Source organism: Hypanus sabinus, chromosome 4 (genome assembly GCF_030144855.1).
Source record: "Hypanus sabinus isolate sHypSab1 chromosome 4, sHypSab1.hap1, whole genome shotgun sequence".
Lineage (NCBI taxonomy): Eukaryota > Metazoa > Chordata > Chondrichthyes > Myliobatiformes > Dasyatidae > Hypanus > Hypanus sabinus.
Genome location: NC_082709.1, coordinates 104,953,159 through 104,975,521, shown reverse-complemented (window position 1 = coordinate 104,975,521; position 22,363 = coordinate 104,953,159). Strand labels below are relative to the sequence as shown.

Below are 22,363 nucleotides of genomic sequence, written 5' to 3'. Positions count from 1 at the left end.
CTTGATCCCGTTCACCAAGGCCTTTTCTTGCCTCCCTTTAGTTCTCATAAGTACATTCTTCTGTAACTCTTTCGAGTCCTGAGTGATCCTTGCTTCCTAAACATTAAATTAGCTTCTTTCTTTCACTTGACTAGATGTTCCACATCTCTTCTCAGCCAAGGTTCCTTCACCCTACTCTCCTTTCCCTGCCCCATTGGGACAAACCTATCCCTAACCAACCTCCACATTTCAGTTGTGCATTTCCCTGAGTACATCTGTTCCCAGTTTGCGCTCCCCATTCCTGCCTAATAGCCTTACAATTTGCCTTCCCCCATTAAAATGCTTCCCCATACACTCTGTTCCTATCCCCCTCCAAGACAATAGTAAGGGTCAGGGAGTTGTCAGTGCCAACAAAATTGTTTCCTACAGAGAGACCAGGCAACTGCCTAGTATCAAATCCAATATGGTCTCTCTCATCATTTTGACATTTCAACTCCTCCTCCTTTTCCTGCCTCTTCTCTGCTTTTTGCACTGGCGTAACACAGACCAGCAGGACAGCACCTCAGGTCCCACTTGGGCAGCTTACAATCCAATGTTATAAACACTGAAGTTTCCCGTTTTAAGCAATCTTATAATCTTCTCCCACTCCCAGGGTCCCCCATCCTTTCTCTGCCTTTTCCGTCCCTCTTTGTTACAGACTCATCACCCTCCTCCCACCTGGTTTCAACTGCCCATCGCCCACATACTTATCTGTCTGGGCTTTACAAGAACTCAGTGGGTCAAGCAGCACCTGTGGAGAAGAAAAGAATTGCCAACTTTTAGGGTAGACCCTTCAATTGGTCTCAGTTCAGAAGAAGGGTCTCAACCCGAAACATCTTTATGCCTTTTTCCCTTCCTAGATGCTGCCTAGCACACTAAGTTCATCCTGTTTACATTTTGTTTTACTTTTTATTTCTCTATCAGACTGGTGTTAGTTTTAATGGTGTAGGCTTCACTAGATCTCTGTACCTGTGAGCACTAGAAAGCATTCCAACGTAATTTAGTTCTCCTTGGACTTTCCCTTCTGGGAATCGCCCATTGAGATGAGTCACTAGTGTGATCAGTTCAGGAACCTGAAAGCATATTCCTGATTTTTGTGTCCGATGTTCGAGGCTCTGGCTGATTAGCTGTGCCGGGCTCCTCCCCTTTGCTGGCAGTCGGCGGCCGGCGCTCCACAAATTCGCTGATGTCCCACAACAGGAGACTTTATACCAGTCATCTGGGACAGCCTGGCGGGATGAAGCCACACAGTGAGTTCACCGACCAGCCAGATGACCCGGGAGCCACCGGGCTGGAGAATCCGAAACTGAGAACCGACCCGAACACAACTGAAGCCGAGCCGGGCCAACTTCGGTAGTAAGTACAGATCTCCCGTTGCCTACAGGACACAGACAGGTGTATAGATCGAGAAAAACTTGGGGATCGCAATGTACTTATTTTGTTTATAGATGTGCTGTATCAGATTGCAAATACTTTACATTGAAAATTGCAAAATGGGCTGAAATATAAAGTAAATGTCAGAAATTCCATTAAAAAAAACTTTCAGAGCAGGGTTTCCCTCGGCATAAGGTTCCGTGCCGTCAGGAAAATGGGAACGGCTGTTTTAGAGTTGTCTCTTTATATTCCCGTAGTTCAGGTAAACAGCATTAATGCTTTAATTCAGCGAATGAGGTTCAATAGTGTCAGTTTCGGGTTTCAGTTTCGTTTCTGCAGCGTTCGCCGTGGGAAGTTGTGACGGCGAGGAGCGAGGGAGGCGAAAAGAGCGCCTCGCCCCGTGAGCCGCTTGCATCTGTGCAGCCTTCGGGAGGAGAGCGATCTTCACTGGTTCACACGGCAGACTCGTTATTCCCAGGATTTCAGCATTAGTGCGTTAAGCAACACACAAAGTACTGGAGGAACTCAGCAAGTCGGGTAGCATCTTTGGGCGGGAATAAACAGCAGATGTTTCAGCCATTAGGACTGGAAATGAAGGAGGCAGAAGTCAGAATGAGGAGGTGGGAGGGAATACAAGTTGGCAGGTGATAAGTGAGACCCCAGGGTTGGGGAGGGGCGGAGATGAAGAAGTTAGGGGCTTCAGATTAAGGAATCTGAGACGTGCCAGGGTGGACCACAGCAGCAAGGAATGGTGGAAGGAGGTGTGGCAGGTGAAGAGAAGACAAGGGGCAAGAGAGGAGCCAAAAAGGGAATGCAAAAAGAGACGGGGGAGGGGGAGAAATTACCTGAAGTTCACAGAATCAATGTTCATGCCACCAGGTTGGAGGCTACCCAGACAGAATATGAGGTGTTGCTCCTCTGACCTGACTGTAGCATCATCATTGGAGTAGAGGAGGTCATGGACCAACATGTTGCGATAGGAAGGGGAAGACAAACTTCAGTGACAAAGGGGAAATCCGGTCCTTTGTGGCAAGCAGAGAAAGGATACTCAGTGAAATAGATCCCCCAATCTGTATCAAGGGAAGTGATGTAAGCAACTTGTCTCCTCACCTGGAAGGATTTCTTTCTTTCTAAATCTTTTTATTAATTTTCAAACAGAACATAGCAAAAAAACAAATAGAGAGCTTGAGAGTACATAATTAATAAGGCCAGAATACAAATGCAAACAGTTGTTAACACAGATATAATAATTTCCCAAATTCATACTGTATTTGCCTTTAAAAAAACTAACAGCAACTAACGTAACCAACCTGGGCTATTGTATCATGTCAGATATACACAGTAATGTCAATAACTCCGCACATTTATCCAAATAACTGAGGGTAGTAAAAGAAGGTTGGGGAAAGGTCAGTTTAGCTCACGTGAAAATGCTGGATAAATGGTCTCCAGGTTTCTTCAGATTTGACCGAAGGGTCAAAAATGACACTTCTGATTTTTTCTAAACTCAGACAAGATATAGTTTGGGAAAAACCTGGAAGGACTTCTGAGGCTCTGAGTGGTGCAGAGAGAATAGGAATAGCGGCAGATGTCAAACCTCTCAAGCATAGTTGTGAGGACTTTTTTTTTGTGATGGTCTGGACCGTACTGACTCCTTTTTGTAGGCTTTTTCGTTCAAGGGTGTTGGTGTTTCCATACCAGACCATGATGCAGCCGGTCAGGATACTCTCCACTGTGTATCTATAGAAGTTTGTCAGAGCTTTAGATGACATGCTGAATCTTCACAAACTCCTTAAAAGGTAGAGGTGCTGCCGTGCCGTGTAATGACTCTTACGTGCTGGTCCCAGGACAAATCCTCTGAAATGATAATGCTGAGGTTGCTGACCCTTTCCACCTCTGATCCTCTGGTGAGGACAGGCTCATAGACCTCTGGTTTCCCCTCCTCCAGTCAATGATCAGCTTACTGACATTGAGTGAGATTTGTTGTTGTAGCCAGATTTTTAGTCTCCCTCCTATATCAGAATCAGAATCAGGTTCAATATCCCCAGCATGTATCTTTGTGACAGCAGTACAATGCAATACATAATATAGAAAAATATAGTGAATTACATATACTGTGTATATGCATATGCAGTATATTAAATAAATTAAATAAGTCATGCAAAAATAGAAATTTAAAAAGTAGTTGTGGGTTCAATGTCCATTCAGGAATTGTATGGACGAGAGGAAGAAGCTGTTCCTGAATCATTGAGTGTGTGTATTTGGGCTTCTGTACCTCCTTCCGAATGGCAAAGAGAACAAGGCATCACCTCTGTGATGGGGTTCATTAATGAAGGCTGCTGTTCTTTTCGAGGAATCACTCCTTGAAGGTGTCTTGGATACTATGAAGGCCAGTGCCCATGATGGAGCTGACTGAGTGTACAACTCTGCAGCTATTTCAATCCTGTGCAGAGCACCCCACCCCACCTGATACCAGACGGTGATGCATCCAGTTTGAATGCCCTCCACAGAACATCTGTAGGAATTTACAAATGTCTGCGACTGACATAACAAATCTCCTCAATGAAATATAGCTGCTATCATGCCTTCTTTGTAGCTGCATCGATATGCTGGGTCTAGGTTAGATTCTTAGAGATATTGACAGTCAGGAACTGGAAATTGCTTGCTCTTTCCACTTCTGATCCCTCTGAGAACTGGTGTGTGTTCCCTCATCTTGCCCTTTCTGAAGTCCACAATTCACTGATTTTACTGATGTTGAGTTGCTGCAACTTCACTCAACTAGCTGATGTATCTCACTCCTGTATGCCCTCGTGTCTTCATCTGAACGTTTGCCAACAGTCATTGTATTATCAGCAAATTTATAGATGGCATTTGAGCTGTAACTAGCCACAGTCATGAGTGTAGAGAGAGTAGAGCAGTGGGCTAAGCACACATCCCTGAGGTGTGCCAGTGTTGGTCGTCAGCAAAGTGGAGATCTTAATTCTGATCGGCACAGATTGTGGTCTTCCGGTTAGGATTAAGGAAGAAATGATTAAGGAAGAGATGTTGTTGCCAATCCAAACTGACTAGGGTCTGCAAGTGAGGATATCAGAAGCCAGATGCACAAGGAGGTATCGAGGCATAGGATAGTTTTGAGGGGATGATAGTGTTGAATACAGAGCTGTAGTTGATAAAGAGCATTCTGATGTATGTACCTTCATTGTCGGATGTTCAAGAGCTGAGTAAAGAGCCAATGAAATGGCATCTGATGTGACGGTAGGCACATTGGAACAGATCCAAATCACTCCACAGGCAGGAGTTAATAGGTTTCATCAGCAACCTCTCAAAGCACTTCATCACAATGATGTAAGCGCCACTGGACTATAGTCATTGAGGCAAGTTATCATGTTCTTCTTGGGCACTGGCATATTGAAGCCTGACTGAGTCCAGTGGGTGCCTCAGACTGTCAAAGTGAAAGGTTAAGGATGTCAGTAATCATTCCAACCAATTGATGAGCACAGGTCTTCAGTTCTTGGCCAGGTACACCATCTGGGTCAGGGGTTCACCTGCCTGAAGGATGCCTCAGAGACTGAAATCACAAGGTTGTTGGGGGCTTTGGGAGTTCATGAAGGTGCCTCCCTGTTCTTTTGGTCAAAGCGAGCATAAAAGGCATTGAGCTCATCTGGGAGCAAGATCTTGTTGTCACAGATGTTGCTTGGTTTTACTTTGAAGGAGGTGTAAGAAGTTTGGTCCAAAATTGCACTTTGCATGTGAGATGACTTCCCAAAGGTTATACCTAGATCTCTTGTAGTTTCTCAGTCACCAGATCGGAACATCACTGATCTAGCCCTCAGCAGATTACAGACCTCTTGGTTCATCCCAGGCTTTTGGTTCTCTGGTTGAGTTTCAGACAGAGAGAAAAACTGAGCTAAAGTCATAGATGAGTGGCAGGCATAAAGGGCTACTTTTGAGACAAACAGAAAGAAAACGTGATTTAGTTGGGAGGGTTTCAATATCAAGTTTAGAAGGCTCTAAGCATGCCCAGATAGAAGATGAGTGTTGTTCCTTAAGTTTTTGCTGGAGACAATGAACAGATATGTCAGAGTGGGAGTGGAATGGTGAATTACAGTGGCAGGGAGCAGAAAGCTCAGGATCACAGCTACAAACTAAACACAAGCACTCTACGAGGCAGTTACCCAGTCTGTTTCTCCAGTATAGAGAAGACCACGTCACAATTACAAAATACAGTACATTTGATTGGAACAAGTAACAGGAACTGGCCACTTCAACCAGATATCCATCTCTGATATTGGCTGTTAGGGTAGCCTGGTTTGCTGGACATTTTCCACAGCCCTGCGATTAGGAGCATGTTATGCAGGTTTAAAAAAAAACTCAATTTACCTCTGTTACATTAATCTTTGAATAATAGAACCACAGAAACAGACTTTCAGCCCATCCTGTCCATGCAAATCGTCCAGTTCTCATCTATACTTACCCCCGTTACTGGCCGTTGGTCTATAACACTATGGCTGTGTGAATTAAGTGTTCATGTGAATACTTATTAAATGTTGCAAAAGAAGCTGGCACCACTACCTTGGTGAAAATGTTCCTTCTCAATTCCCTCACTCATTATGTATATACCCTCAGGTTTTAATTGCCTGTGTTGTGGGGAAAACTTTCTTACTGTCTGCCATTATCTTACATTTGATAATTCTGTATACCTCAAAAAAAAACAAGCTGGCAATATTGGAACTCAAGAGTAGAGGAAAGAGAGATTCTGATGTGAGGTGGTGACAAGAGTTTATTCATAATAATTCCAAAAGAACATTGGTGGCTTGGCCGAGCAACACCATGAGAAGTAACATTCTCAAAACCAGGACCCCGTGATTAGTGCTAATCAGGCATCCACTTAAATCATGCAAGTAACATGGAATCCCTGAGCCTATCGAAATAAACCTAACAAGCTGAGATAGAAAGCAGCAAGAAACTGCATTACAAAGAGCAAGTTGCTCAAGAAAAACACAAAGAACTCTGAACAATTAACAACTCACATTAAACAACAGTTAACCAATTCAGGTGTTATAAAATCCTCAGAGCCCAACATGGTCCACATAGGCTCAAAGAGGTCATTACAGTACCCCTTTCCCTGTGGCTGGCACCTGACACTCAAGGAGACCTGAAAACTTGAGATCTAGGGATGATTCGACGAGTACAAACCTGAATGTCAGAAAATACCATGCACAGCACTAACAGTTAGGGCATAATTACAGGATGAAACAGTGAGAGTTAAACAGTAAAGAGAAGGCCATCACAGGCACTAACAAATGTGTGAAAACAATACATAGTAACAGTGAAAGATGCACAGAATCTAAAGTGAAAATAACGTAGCGATGGCTTTAGTCAGGAAAGTTGACGAATTTTGAAGACTGTGAGTTGTATTTGAGAGGGTTGAACTGTATCGTAATGAGAACAATGTGGAGTAGCAAAGTAAGCCCCCACGCTTCTTAGCTTAATGGGTGCAAAACCGTACGGTCTCTTACACAACTTAGTAACCCCTGCAAAGCCAGCAAGCAAGAGGTTTAAATGAAATTATTACCATTTCACAAAATCACTTGAGCCCTGAACTTTTGGCAATGGCTGAGATTTTTAGATTTTACTGTTGTGAATGTACCACGGCTCTGAGGGGCTGAAGGGTGCAGGGTAGCCCCCTCCTTTGTGAGAATCGCAGGATCACTATTGATTTGGGTCAGGAGACCCAGGAAGTGAGAGAGAGACGTGCCCCCCCCCCCCACCGGCGATATAAAGCTACGGGAAACTGCCATTGTCTCTTGGAGACAGACTTGTGTATTACAATACTGTGCTACGTGGAAGCCCTCGGGCAAAGTGGGCTGATTGAGGGAGGGATTGCATCACTCCAACCTGATTGACATCTGAGACCCTGTGAGACAGGATAAAAGAGGGTCTGTGGGACCAGCCCCTCAGACGCACCAGAAGAAACGCTAGCGATCCTGTAATAGTGGAAGCCAGTGGGGAGGCCATGTGCGTTCAGTTCCATTTGCCCCAGAACCGGTGCCCTTTACCACGGAAAAATGGCTTTTAGCTAACAACGGGGAAACCAACTCCCAACGACTCTCGAAGGATTGACATCATAAAAGGACTGGGCAAGTTTTAACCCATCTTTCTCTCAAACCAAACGCTGCAGCTTGAACGAACTAGCAGTGACTTTTATATTCCCATCGGACAATACATTATCCCCTAGACAACGATAGAGCTATTTCTTATTGATTATTATTATACCCGCACTTTTAGATTTAGTATTGACAACCCATATCATCTGTATGTTTGCTTTGATCTTATTTTTGTGTATCTTTAACAATAAATACTGTTAAAAATAGTACCATCAGACTTCAACGGACCTCTCTATCTTTGCTGGTAAGTGACCCAGTAACGGGGTTCGTAACATTACAAAAAGTAGCAGTCAAAAGCTTAAAGCATTTCTGAATACATTCAAGAATTGTGCAGACTTTCCCAGTACTGTGACTTTAGAGATTGATTATCTGTTGCATTAAAGGATAGGCTTGTATGTGGCATACATAGTCAAAGCCCTCAAATGAGGCTACTGTCCAAAAGAGAACCTAGCCATAGAACGGGCATTGACCATTGCAATATTGTTAGAGAATACAGCAGGACTACAGAAAAAGAGGTTAGAAAGTGAAATGCACAAAGTGTCGCCAAAAGCTATTCAGGATGCCACAAAGTTCAAACTGCATGCCCACAGGCAGCGTTCCACCCATAAGAATGGCTACTTTTGCCATGGCAAAGAGTACCTACTGATTTTGCAGGGCTATTAATTGGCTCCATGTTTCAGATTACTGTGGATGCTCATTCAAAGTGGCTGGTGGTTATACCAATGAAGTCAACCACTTCAGCAAAGACTTTCTCTGCTCTGATGACTATCTTCGTCAGAAGCAGCTTGCTACCAGTACAAGTTATGAGTGACAATGGACCACAATACACATCAGAATTCTGAGTATTCATGAAGAAAAATGACATCAGACATTCCAAGTCAGCTCCTCACCACCCAGCAATGAATGGGTTAGCTGAAAAGTTTATCCAAACCTTCAAGAAGGCCACTAAAGCAATGGACAAGGAGGACATTTCTCTATAGCACAAGGTGGACAACTTCCTTTTTGTGTATCAGAACTCTGTTCATGTGACAACAAATCAAACACCTGCAATGCTGTTCATGAACAGGAGTCTTGAGATCTGCATGGATATCTCCTGAGACCAGACCTACAGAGGGCAGTGCAGAATAAACAGTTCAGCCAGTTGCCAAGTGAAGCAGCAAGGAGCTTCAGGTTTGGACAGGAAGTCCTAGCATGTGATTATCGAGAAGACAAATGGACACTCGGTAGGATAGCTACAGGAGCGGAACCACTGATGTACACAGTGGGTGTTGGAGATCAGACATGGAGATGTCATGTGGACCAGATACTGGATGCTCAATTGAAGGACACACCCGAGTCAATTGCATTTCAACAAGACAGACACATTACAGTCACTCGACTTACCTCTCAGTGATGATGACACTGAGAGCAATGTGACACCGGAAACTGAGAACGTTGTCTTAGACAAGACACCTACCAAACCTGATGCCATTCCACAGGTACAGAGATGCTATCCTGAAAGAAACAGGAGCGCCACCCAAAAGACTGAACCTTTAGAACTGTGAAGTTGTTATGGACTGTTTTTGTGAAAGCATGTTTATTTGGAATATGGGTTTATGAAAGGGAAATTGAATGTTTTGTATATATACAGTTTTATGTTGCATTAATCTCAAGGGGGAGGAAGGGTAATGTATGGATCTATTTCTTTTAGAGCAATGACCAGCCTCCTTACCACTATGTATAGGTCTGTTGTCTATGCATAGACATTGTTCTGTCTCTCTCAATGCAATGTTAAAGCATCTGCTTTAGGGTCCTTGAGATGGGAAAACATTGTAAAGACCTTGGAAACATTAAGACGATAAATCATTGGAAACCTTGGGAAACTTTGAGGGCCATGGAGACCTGGAGAGCCTTGAACACTTTGTCCGGGGATGCTTAGACCTGGAAAAAGCCAAGAGATCCAGAAACTGGAGTCGTCGAAAACATGAAACTCAAAACCTAGAGAAGGATCTGGGAAGGACCTTGCTCACGGTGTTTTATTCTTCACAGTTTTTCCAAGGCAATTAAGTCCAGAAAGCTGTACTCCCAATTCTACGGATTGAAACAGCATAGACAGGCGCCTCATCACCAGGCTTGCTGGCTCATTGTAGATCTGTTTCATTTGTTACATGGAAGTTCGACATTGGCAGTCTGAACCATGGCTTCCATCAAGAAGCTCAATATAAGGTAGCTTACGCTTGATAGGGTCACTTTATTTATGTGATTGCACACTCCAGCCAGGGATTGGTTTTTTGGGTAGGGCTCCTCACTGTTGTAAATTCAAATTACTGTGTCAGGAGACACTTGAACATTGGAAAGTTTGCTACAATTAGCATCACCTATCAGAACAGACAGATGTTCTGTATTGTAAAAGGATAGACCATCCCACTGCAGCTGTTAGCGTATTTCAGTTATTCCCAATAGTGTCCTGCCAAACATTGATTTGACATTAGCAAAGGTATACCATTACTAGCAAGGATCAACATTAGGAAAGGGCACGTTCTTCCAGAATTTATACTATTGACTTAGAACCTAGAACAGTACAGCACAGGAACCAGCCATTCGACCCAAACCAGTTAAAAGCTAATCAAAAACACCCAAACACTAATCCTTCCTACCTACACAATGTCCATATCCCTCCATCTTCCTCACATCCATGTGCCTATCCAAACGTCTCTTAAAAGCCTCTAATTGTCATAGGATGGGTATTGAATCAGGACCCAAATGCAGGACGCAGACACTGCAGTGCTAGGAACAGGGCAGGACGAGGGATTGGGAACAAGGAGCCTGGGGTGGACTCTGAGCCCGAGACTGGACAAGGACCCAGAACCTAGGTCTTGCCTCAGGCTTGGACCCCCAAAACCAGGTGAAGACGTGACGAGGCTTGGCTAGAGACTTGGGGTCTTGAGGCTTGGCTAGAGACTTGGGTCAAGGCTTGAGTGTTTGGGGCTTGAGGGTCAAGGTTGAGTTCTTGGAACTGCAGGCATGGGTTGAGGCTGGGGTCTTGGAGCTGCAGGCTTGGGTTGAGGCTTGAGGCTAGAGTCTTGGAGCTAGGATAACTCGGAGGCTGGAGCTTGGAGGCAGACTAGGAACTGTACATAAACATAGAGCTGGGACTTCTCCTTTGACAAGCTGGGACTCATCTTTCACAAGACACTAACATGAGACTGGACAGAACATAGACATAGAGCTGGGACTTCTCCTTTGACAAGCTGGGACTCATCTTTCACTCCACACCAAGGTGGGGCAGGACCGTCCATCAGGTAACAGCAGAACAGCCGGACTTACCCAACGGAGGCAAAGATAAGACAAGACCGATTCCCCCCCCCAGGGCAACGGCAGAACGGCCTGACTTACCCCATGGGGCGAGGACAGGAAGAGACAAACACCAAAGAACGACAGACAGTTCCATCTCCACATCGGGGTAGCTCCGAGTAGCCGTTACAGCCAGCAATCTTGGCTGGCTACAGAAACAACCGGATCCCTACCTAGCTCGGAGTGGCTGACTGCCACCAGGCTGGCCTGGGAAACGGCCGAATCCACACCACAATGACAGCTCCGACTACTGACAGCAAGGCTCCAAGATGCAATGGTTCTCCAACGCAGCCTAAAGATGGCAAGTGGCCGTACCAGCCTTCCACCAGCCATTTGCTCCATGAGAATCTTGGCAGGACGACCCCCCCAACCACACTCAATCCCAGGGCCACTTATATTCCCAGCCAACAAGATGAGCATCAGGTGTCTCAGGTTAAGTCCGGCCGAAACAAGGCACAGCCAGAGAACCCGGAGTCCGCAGACCGGACCGTGAGACTAATGTATTTGCCTCTAGCACCACACCAGGCATCCATCACTGAGTAAGAAACTCATCCATCACATCCCATTTAAACATCCCCCTCTCACCTTCAATGCATGCTGTCTGGTATAAGACATTTCAACCCTGGGAAACAGAGATTTTCTGTCCACCCAAGCTTCTGCAGCCTCTAAACCAGGCAGCATCCTGGTAAACCTCTCCTGCACCCTCCCAAAGCCTCAGCATCCTGGTAAACCTCTCCTGCACCCTCCCAAAGCCTTAGCATCCTGGTAAACCTCTCCTGCACCCTCCCAAAGCCTCAGCATCCTGGTAAACCTCTCCTGCACCCTCCCAAAGCCTCAGCATCCTGGTAAACCTCTCCTGCACCCTCCCCAAAACCTCAGCATCCTGGTAAACCTCTCCTGCACCCTCCCAAAGCCTCAGCATCCTTCCTATAGCGGGACAACCAGAGCTGCAATATCTGCAATACCCCAGATATGGCCTAACTAGAATTTTATAAAATTGCAACATATCCTCCTGACTTTAGAACTCAATGCCTTGACTGATAAAAGCAGCATTCCATAAACCTTTTTAACCACGGTATCAATCCATGTAGTCTCTTTCAAGGAACTATGAACTAGGATCCCAAGATCTGTCTGCTCAGCAACATTGTTGAGGATCTTGCCCTTAACAGTATACTGTCTCTTTACATTTGCCCTGCTGAGGCACAACACCTCACATTTATCTGGGTTAATCCCCACCTGCCATTTCCCAGCCCATATCAGCAACTGAGCTATATTGCACTATATTTGCAAGTCTTCTACACTATCCACAACTCCACCAGTCTTAGTACCAACTGCAAATTTATAAATCCTCCCACCTACATTTTCATCCTAGTCATTTATATGCATCGCAAACAGTAGAGATCCCAGCAAGTATCCCTGAAAAATGCTACTAATTGCAGACTTCCAGCCTCAAAGTAACTCCCTTCAACCACTATCTCTGTCTTGTATCCGCAAGTCAGTTCTGACTCCAAACAGCCAATTTGCTACAGACCCCATGCATCTTAATCTTCTGGATTAGCCTCTCATAAGGGACTTTGACAAACACCTTACTAAAATCCACATAGACAACATCCACTGCCACACACAAAGCCATGCTGGCCTCCCTAATTAGGCCATGGATTTCCAAATGCTCATATATCCTATCCCTAAGAACTTTCTCCAGCAATTTTCCTACAACTGACATGAAACAAACCAGTCTAAAGTTCCCAGGATTTTCCCTTGTTTGCTTCTTAAATAGAGGTACAACATTAGTCTCTCCAGTCCTCCAGGACCTCACCTGTGTTTACAGAGGACGTGAAGCTACTGGTCAAAGGCCCAGCCATCTTGTCTCTTGCCTCCTTCAATAACCTGAGGTAAAACCTATCCGCCTTAGCACTCTTTAGGAAGCTCAATACTTCCTCCTACTTGACCTCTAAACGCCCTAATGTACTTATACCCTGGTCCTCCACATCCTTTCCTTACTAAATACTGAAGCAAAGTACAAGTACCTCACTCACATTCTCCATATTCAAGGAATTGTTTCCCTCTTTATCCTTGAGTGATCCTACCCTCACCCTAGTTATCCTCTTGTGCTTAGTGTTTGTATCGAACGCCTTGGATCCGCTTTAATCCTACCTGCCAAGGACTTTTCATGGATCTTCCTGGCTTTCCTAATTCCCTTCTTTAGTTCTTTTCTGGCTTCTTTATAGTCATCATGTATTTCATTTGATCCTGACCTCCAAGGCTTTACATACTTGTCCTATTTTCTTCCTGACTAAAATTCATCTCCTCTCTAAACATCCAAGGGTCTCTTATCTTTCCATCCCTGTCCTTCCTTGTAACTGGAATATACCTTTCCTCTACTTTGTGCAATTGATCTTTAAGCACACTCCAAATGTCTGATATGGACTTGCCAATTAATGCTTCTTAGGTTCTGCCTAATCCCTTCGTAATTTGCCCTACCCCAATTTAAAACTCTCCCACAAGGACCATGCCAATTCTTATCTATTGTTAGCTTGAAATTTAAGGAGTTGTGGTCACTTCTTCCTAAATGTTTACCCACTGAAAGGTCAATCACCTGGCCAAGCTGATTACCTAACATCAAGTCCAATACAGCCCCTCCTCTCATTGGACTATCCACATACTGATTTAAGAAACCTTCCTGGATACTCTCTAACTAATTCTGCCCCATCTAAACCCCTTACACTAAGAAGGTCCCAGTTTATATTAGAGAAGTCGAAACTCCCCCAAGATAACAACCCTATTATTGTTACAGATTCCCTTAATTTTATTACATATCTGTTTCTCAATGTCCTGGTGGGTATACGGGGGTCTGTAGTACAATCCATCAGTGTGACAGCACCCTTCCTATTCCTGAGTTCCACCCAAATGGACTCAGTGTCTGACCCCTCCATTATGTCTCCCTTGAGTGCAGCTGTGATACTGTCCCTGATTAGTAGTGCAACTCCCCCTCCCCAATCAATGCTGATTTGTTGAATCAAACAAACTTCTTTGATAACTTTACTTGAAGCACTCAGCTGTTATTCAGACCTGAATCATGGGACCCTGAAGCTGGGAACCAGGAATTTACAACTTGAAAAGCACGGAACAAAAACTGAAGAAACCCAGAATATAGATAGGGAGTTCGACATGTGGATTTGAGAAACTCAGAACATAGTCTAGAGACATTCAAAACGTGAACTTGAGGAACTCAGATTGTGGACTTGAGAATAGATGGCATTCTCGCCTAAAGCTGACCAATGTTAAAACACCACTGTTCAACCACCTTTAGGTCCATTACTTGGCGGGGTCCTTCTGTCATGATGTGCGTTGACAATACCGGAACATAATGCGGAGGAAAAACAGATGCTGATGTAGAGATGGCGACAAGAGTTTATTCATAATAATTCCAAAAGAACGTCAATCCCTCAGCCGAGAGACACTGCGGGAAGTAACATTCTCAAAGCTAGAACCCCGCGATTATTATTAATCAGGCATCCACTTAAAGAATACAAATAACCTGGAATCCCCAAGCCTATCAGATTTAACAAGCTTAAATAGAAAGCACCAGGAAACCGCAATTTAAAGAGCGAGTTGCCCAAGTAAAACACAATGGACTCTAAATGATTAATGACTTTCATTAAACAACAATTAACCAATTCATGTGTTCTAAAACCTCAAAGTCCAATGTTCTTGGGCACCCCACACAGGCCTGAAGAGCTCATACAAAAGCAATAAAATTCCTGATACATCTCCTCTGCACCCTCTTTATTGTCTGGTCTCACCCAGTCAAAGGTATTTCCTTGTCTACACATTCCTCTTCCACCTCCTCTACTAGTGAAAAATAACTTCTTGTCACTCTTTCTTGTAGTATAGTCAGTTCTGTTGGGCTCACCCACAGACGTGGTACACAAACAGAGAGACAATGTGTTCAAAGAGCCATAATGAGTTATGTACCCTCCTCCTATCAGAGACAATATACACACACCACACCCCAGAAGACTAAACCCTCTGAGTCCATGGCCCCCATCACTTATACCTATGCCCTCTGAGAAAGGTCAAATCTTTTCTTCTAATGTATAATTTATTTAAACAATATTTCTCTTTTTAAATCTGCAGTCAAGGTGGATATTCGGTGATGGCACCAAATCAGAGCAAACGATCTCAGATACAGCAGAGTAAGTATTTCAACGGTAAATGTAATATCATTTTAACTCGGTGATCTTGCCTTTTCACCCTCTGTAAGCCAGAACTCCTGTGAAGCTCTGGTGCTATTATTTTCCTCAGCTCATAGATACCCATTGCTTAATGGTGAGCTAGTTTTTCTCCCGATGCAGCTTTCACTTATAATTTTATCTTCTCGTTCTAGCATTGCATTCCATCTTTAGGATGGTACAACTTCTCCCAGCCCATAACTCTCCAGGATTTCTGCATTCTCCAATTGCAACATTAAATGCAACCTCTGTAGTTCGTATTATTCTAAGGACAGAAGCTAATTAAGATGTGTGGAAGGACGGTGATAGCAATCAATTTCACTTCTCTTCCTTCCAAAGAATTTGTATTGCGTGCATTATCTGCAGTTCAGTCGCCATTTAGAGTAGCGCATTGCAAAAGGGATCTTAGAGTTTGAATACACACCATTCATGTGCTAATCATTTCACAATGTTGGAATTAAGCTGGTGCTTTTTATTGCAGTGGCCAACAAGGAACTGGAGGAGCTAAGGCAGTGGAAGGAAGCTCATAAACCTGGTCCAATCAACATGACTCCCACACAATTGGGTAAGTATTAGGGTAGACTTAAACCCCATTCAGAGGCCCTTGTTATGGAGGGAGACTGGTTTATTTCATTTTTGAGGTGGTCTTACCTATTAAAACAAGTTACTGGTGCACTTTGAGTGTGCTATGACTGGTTTTATAGATGTGATTATTGTTTGTTTTAATGCATTTGGTGTTATAAAGTCATACAGCCACAGCACAGAGAGAGGCTCTTCAGTCTACTCTCTCCATGCTGACCGTCTTGATTAATCCCAACTACCAAACACTCAGTCTATAGTCTTGTATTCATTGATCCCAATTACCAAACACTTAGAATAGTCTTCTATTCATTGATCCCAATTATCAAACACTTAGAATAGTCTTCTATTCATTGATAATTCAACTGCTCATGTGGTGGAAGAGAAAGTTTCTCCTCAGATCCCCCTGAAACTCTCACTCCTTACCCTAAATCTATACCCTCCCATTTTAGATACCTCCACTATGAGGGAACATTTCCTACTATCTACTCTAATATGCTCTTCATAGTTTTGTATACCTCCTTCAGGTCCACCTCCACCTCCTACTTAGCATCCCTTACTCTCAAGGAAAACAAATCCAGAGTATACAATCTCTTCATAACTGAAATGCTCCACCCCGGTGACCCTCCTCAGCACTATTTCAATTACATCCTTCCTTGTGCACTAATGTCCCCAAATTCCTTAATACTCAATGAGACTCTTGGTCATCTTCCAAAAGTGCATCATTTCACACTTAATCAGGATTAAATTCCCATTGCTCTGCCTACTTTACAATACCATTCTGTAAATTGGTAATATCGGCAACATTACCAATTTTCACATCTCTACAAACTTAATAATAATATCTGCCATATTCAGTTCCATGTCATTAATGTAACCAACAGATTGCCTAATCCTGACTATTGTACCAAAACTTCCCTCTTCTTATGTTCTGTATCCCAACCAATGAAGGGAAGTATCACACTTTTCCTATGACAAAAACAGCTCTTCACCATTAACCTCTGCGTCCTGTTACTGAGCTAATTTTGGATCCAATTTACCTGCTTCTTTTGTATCCCACAACCTCTAACCTTTTAAGCCCATCTTCCATGTGGGACATTGTCAGAGGCCTTACTGAAATCCATGCGGTCTACATCGCTGCACTGCCCTCATCAATACATTTTTGGTATCATTTCAAAAGCTTCAGGCAAGTAGTAGGGCAGCATGGTGGCATAGTCGTTAGCACAGTACTTTACAATACAGGAGCCCAGGGTTCAATTCCCACCACTGCCAGTAAGGAGTTTGTACGTTCTCTCTGTGACCACGTGCTGCAGTTTCCTCCCACAGTCCAGAGATGTACCAGTTGGTAGATTAATTGGTCATTGTAAACTGTCCTGTGATAAGCTAGGATTAAACTGGGGAATTGTGTAAAGAGTTTGTATGTTCTCTCCGTAACCATATGCTCTAGTTTCCTCCCACAATCCAAAGACCTACTAGTCGGTAGATTAAGTGATCATTGTAATTAGGCTAGGAATAAATTGGGGGATTGTTGGGCAGCATGGCTCAAAGGGCCCAAAAGGCCTATTCCATAAATAAAAAAACAAAAATGTGTCAGACAGGATCTCGCCTTAACAAAGCCATATAGACTAGCTTTGACTAACTCCTGCCTTTCCAAGTGCAGCTCAACTCTATTTGTCAGATTTCCTTTCCCACTGACATTAGACTCAAAGGCCTATAGTTATCTTCCTTATCCTAGCTTTCCTTCTGGAATAAGGGTTATCACATTTGCTGTCTTCATTAACAACTAATTCAACATCTACTCTCTTAACTTACCCAGTGCCCTTACTCTGACTTGTACCACCCCCACAACCCTGAACCCACAGATCCCTCTCATTAAGGACCAACCCCAAAATTCTTGAATGTCACAGCTTGCTCTAAATGAGATCAAGGGAAAAAAAACATACAGGACTGAAGATGAAATCGTTGCTAATTGAGATATTGACATGCTAACCTCTGTAGTGGAAAAATCTATCAGCTATTGAACCCGTCACATAAGTGGTTTACAGCCTTTGATGGGGCAATGGATTCTGGTCAGTAGCACTGATGTCTGAATGCCAGTTGTGACTGGTTTCTACAGCTGATGATCAACAATACCAGTGGATGAGGTTACCACAAGGGCTCTAGGCAACATCTGATGGACTTATCAGCCAATGACTCAACTGCCATACAATATGTGGTTGATATCCTGATTGCAGAGCTAGTGTTCTGATCTGGTTGTCAGATGCAGGATTTCCAGGAGACTTCCAGCATCCCCAGTGGTCACATCTGCACCGGGTGCATCGAGATGCAGCTCCTTAGAGACTGTGTTAGGGATTGCTAATTGTTTGTCATCGATTTAGGCAGTGGAATTGGTGGTTTTGTGGCAAAGTTTGCAGCTGATACAATGATAAATGGAGGGGTAGGTAGCTGAGGAAGCAAGCAATTGCAGAAGAACTTAGACAAATTGGAAGAATGGGCAAAAAAGTGGCAGATGGAATACAGTGTTGGGAAATGTACGATAATGTACTTTGATAAAAGGAACAATAGTGCGGACTATTATCTAAATGGGGAGAAGGCTCAAACATCAGAGGTGCAGAGGGACTTGGAAATCCTCATGCAAGACTCCCAGAAGTTAGTTTACAGGTTGAGTCTGTGGTAAAGAAAGCAAATGAAATGTTAGGATTCATTTCAAGGGGAATGGAATATAAAAACAAAGAGATAATGCTGAGGCTTTATAAGACACTAGTTAGGCCTTACATGGAGCATTGTCAACAGTTTTGGGCTCCATATCTCAAAAGAGATTTGTTGTTATTGAAGGAAGTCCAGAGGAGGTTCACAGGATGAGTCCGGGAATGAAGGGGTTAACATATGAGTAGTGTTTGGCAGGGGGAATCTCATTGAAATCTACAGAATGTTGAAATGACTAGATAAGGTAGATGTGGAGAGGATGTTTCCTATGGTGGGAGTGTCCAGAACTAGAGGACATAGCCTCAAAATTGAGGGGCGATCTATTAGAACAGGGGTAAAGAGAATTTTTTTTAGCCGGAGAGTAGTGAATCTGTGGATGCTCTGTCACAGACCAGACTGCTGTGGAGGCCAAATTTGTGGGTATATTTAAAACAAAAATTGGTAGTTTCATAATTGGTCAAGGCATCAAAGGTTATGGTGACAAGGCTGGTGTATGGAGTTGAGTGGGATCCAGGATCACCCATGATGGAATGACAGAACAGACTTGATGGGCTGAATGGCCTAATTCTGCTCCTATGTCTTCTGGTCTCCTTCATCCAAAGCTGCAGACTGACGTGAACATGATGTACTTTACTTGCTGGATTACCTATCCTCCAAGGTCACAAAGCAAATCTAGACAAGGCACAATTGCAACAAGAGGAAGTAATTTATTCCCAAAAAAATTCCCAAGGTAAACAGGAAATCATTGAGGATTGTGCTAAAGCTGTTAAAGGTCCCCTATAACAGCTCAGCAACTTTGTGCAACTACAACAGAGCATGGGTGGACTCTATCTAGTAAGCCTAGTTGATTCTCTATCGATTGCAACCTTTCTGGCAGTCATGGCTGTTTCTAGCATTGTGCTCAGTCAAGGCTTGAAGGTTTGATGTCCACAATCAGTGCACACTTCGTTGACTATGAACTGGCCCGTCAAGTAACATCTGCTTGGATATCCAATTGGTCTACTGTTCTAGAGGCACTAATGTCACCATTCAGCAGGAGAGCCCAGCCAATCCAGCTCCACTGTCACCATCGCACATGGAAGATCATGACTCTGCAAGAACAGTAATGTGGCAAGAAGATGCAAGTTATTACAAAGAAACACCTTTATCAAGCCCAGATCTAATTCTGTATACTCATGGCTCCTTGATTATGAGAGAGAAATTTGAATGGCTGATTCTGAAACTGGAGTACTAGCATCAGGAAGCATAGCTGTTGATCCTCTGCACAACAGGGAGATCGAAAAGCTTTGATTAAAGCCTGTAAGTTGGCAGAAGGAAGATCAGCTAACATCTACATTGATTCTCGATGTGCTTTTGGAGTTGTCCATGACTTTGGAAGCTTATGGAGACAGAGGATTTCTTATGGCTGCAGGAACCCCTATCAAGAATGGCGCAGAACAAGAACTTTTGGAAGTCAGAAGTTGCCGTATTGAAATGCAAAACCCACTCTAAAGTGACTGCAATAGAAAGCTGTGGAAATGCATTTGCAAAGAGGGCAGCGTGGGAAGGAGTAAGGGAAGAAAAACAGTACTGAGAATATAGTCAGGGAATCTTAACAACTGGAGATATGGAAATAAAGTTGAACTCTGTATCACAAATGAACATAGAAGATATCCGAGAGATATAAGCTCAGTGCTCCAGTTGGGAAAAGTAGCTCTGGGTGGAGAATGGTGGGGAGTTAAGCAGTGATGTAGAATGGAGGTATGACACTAGTCGTAGCTACATTGCTTTCTTATCTGGCACAGTATATACACTCCCTAGGACACATTGGAGTGCAAAAGATGGTCAACGGATTTTCCCAGTGGTAGTGGCATCCAAATATCAGGGCACAAGCTTCATAAACGTTTGAAAGATACATGAAGTGCCAGAAAGCAAATCCTGGAGCAGTGGAAAAGCTACCACAATTAAGTGCCCCTGACCCACTTGGGGCAGTCCATTTTTACTCTTACTAGTGGACTACATTACTTGGCCAAAGTGTCAGGGATACTCAGACGTACCGGTAGAAGTGGACAAGATTTTAAGACGGGTGGCGAGGGGAGCCACTGCCATACACAGCAAAAGCTCTGGTTGCCATGTGTTTGAGAGTGTTGGTCAGGAATTAGGTTGACTGATGAACATTGAATGGTCTTTTCATTGTCCACATCAACCCAAGTCTTCAGGACAAGTCAAGCGAATGAATGTAATCGTCAAACAATGTCGGAATAATTATCATGGGGAAGGTGTACCATAGCTTCTGGCTGGTCACTTTGGTAGGAGATGCCTACTGTGCCATTACGCAATGCACCAAGGCAGATCTTGTATGGGCTGCTCCTGCACATCTTTCACTTCCTTGCCGTCATCTGCCAACCGGAAACGAGGTGGCAGTCTGTTTTACCATCCAGTGATGAGGGAGGTCCCCGGTGGAAGTCTCTTTATGCAGGGGTCCTTCCCCTGAACATTGGGGACCGGGGTGGAAGTTGTTGCATAGGGCAGTGCTGTGCAACAGGTTTTTGAGCCGGTTCATTTGCACCCCATCCACCTGTCCATTCTGTAGCCGGGAGGAGTCAGTGTACCACGCTTATATGGAATCACTCCACTTTTCTCCATTTTCCATTCCCTGTTCTGGTTACTCTCGCTTCTTATCTGTCCATCATCTCCCTCTGTCTGCTCTCACCTTTCCCTTCCTTCCATGGTCCACTGTCCCCTCCTATTAGATTCCTTCTTTGGCCCTTTACCGCTTTCACCTGTCAGCTCCCAGCTTCTTACTGCATCAACCCTCCCCCACTCCCCCCCTTTCCCCCCAGCTGGTTTCACTCCTTTCCTTCCCTCCACTTCCTTTTTGCCTGCTTCTGCCCCCTTCCTTCCCAGACCTGATAAAAGGTCTCAACCCGAAACGTCAACAGTTTATTCCCCTCCAGAGATGCTGCCTGACCTGCTGAGTTCCTGCTGCATTTTGTGTGTGTCGGGCAGAAGAAACTTGTGCTTGTTCAGAAAACTACGGGGAAACCTGCTTCTCAATCTTAATGGCTGATTAATGGTGCAGGGGTCTCCTGGGAGGGAAGATGAGTTTGGTGAAGTAAACAGGTAAAAGTTGAATCAGTGTGCTGTACTAAAATGGTTTTCCGTGGTGTGATATTCCATCAGAATATAGGAATATGTGATGCAGGATAGGTGCACTAGCCTGTTCTAGACTTCAGTTACATGACTGCTGATCTATGACCCAAGATACTCCTGCATTCAAAGCAACCACCATTTTGTTATGTCTTCATTAACCCACACCAGGTCTTTGCCAATAAACTAACACTTTACTGGTGATTCATGCATACATTTCAGTTTATGATTTACTGTCCCATTTACATTAAGCAGCTTTGCAGTATCTTCGTAGTCAATAATCTGACCCATTATTGACCTATATCTAATATTAGTTGTCTGAGATTCCCTTGCTTCCTCTTATAAAATCCCTGGAATTTGATTGAAAAATGTTGGGATCAGTAACATTACAGTGATTTTTTAACCTCTGATCTGTATCTATAAACAAACAAAGATGGCGGCGTGACGCAGCACACAGCGGCCACTCCGGGATGAATATCTGTTATCTGTAAGTAGGGGCCGTGTACAATCCTGATTTGATGGAGACGGACGGGTGAAGCACAGGGGAACATCTGGTGAAACTCTTGAAATGCCTGTTTCGCTGCCGCTGCTACTGTGCGATCGAAAAATCTCCGGAGAGGAAGGCCCCAAATCCTTGGCTTTGCCTGTTGCTTGGCGGCCGGGGCCGGGGTTGAAGCGCTCGGCAGAGATGGTGCTCAGTGTCGGAGGGCTGGTCGGAGGCTCGGAGTTTTCGGACAGACTCGGAGTTGGCTGTGGTCGGAGCTCCCAAAGTGCTGCATCGGCAAGTTTGCGGTGCTGGAGGTTCATGGCAGGAAGAGTTTTTCTTCT

General features: G+C 44.1%; 1 protein-coding gene across 3 annotated transcripts in view; it reads left to right on the top strand.

Annotated features, from left to right (window-relative positions):
* The first annotated feature begins 1,117 nt into the window (after nt 1-1,117).
* The window catches only part of epsti1 (epithelial stromal interaction 1), a 43,193-nt gene continuing 21,947 nt past the window's right edge, over nt 1,118-22,363 (top strand). The window contains exons 1-3 of one of the 3 annotated variants that reach the window (XM_059967813.1): nt 1,118-1,374; nt 15,027-15,085; nt 15,603-15,686. In XM_059967813.1, coding sequence (XP_059823796.1) covers nt 1,205-1,374; nt 15,027-15,085; nt 15,603-15,686 — 313 coding nt within the window. In that variant the 5' untranslated portion in view covers nt 1,118-1,204. The remainder of the gene's footprint in view (nt 1,375-15,026; nt 15,086-15,602; nt 15,687-22,363) is intronic. The other 2 variants (XM_059967815.1, XM_059967814.1) reach the window with 2 other exon arrangements.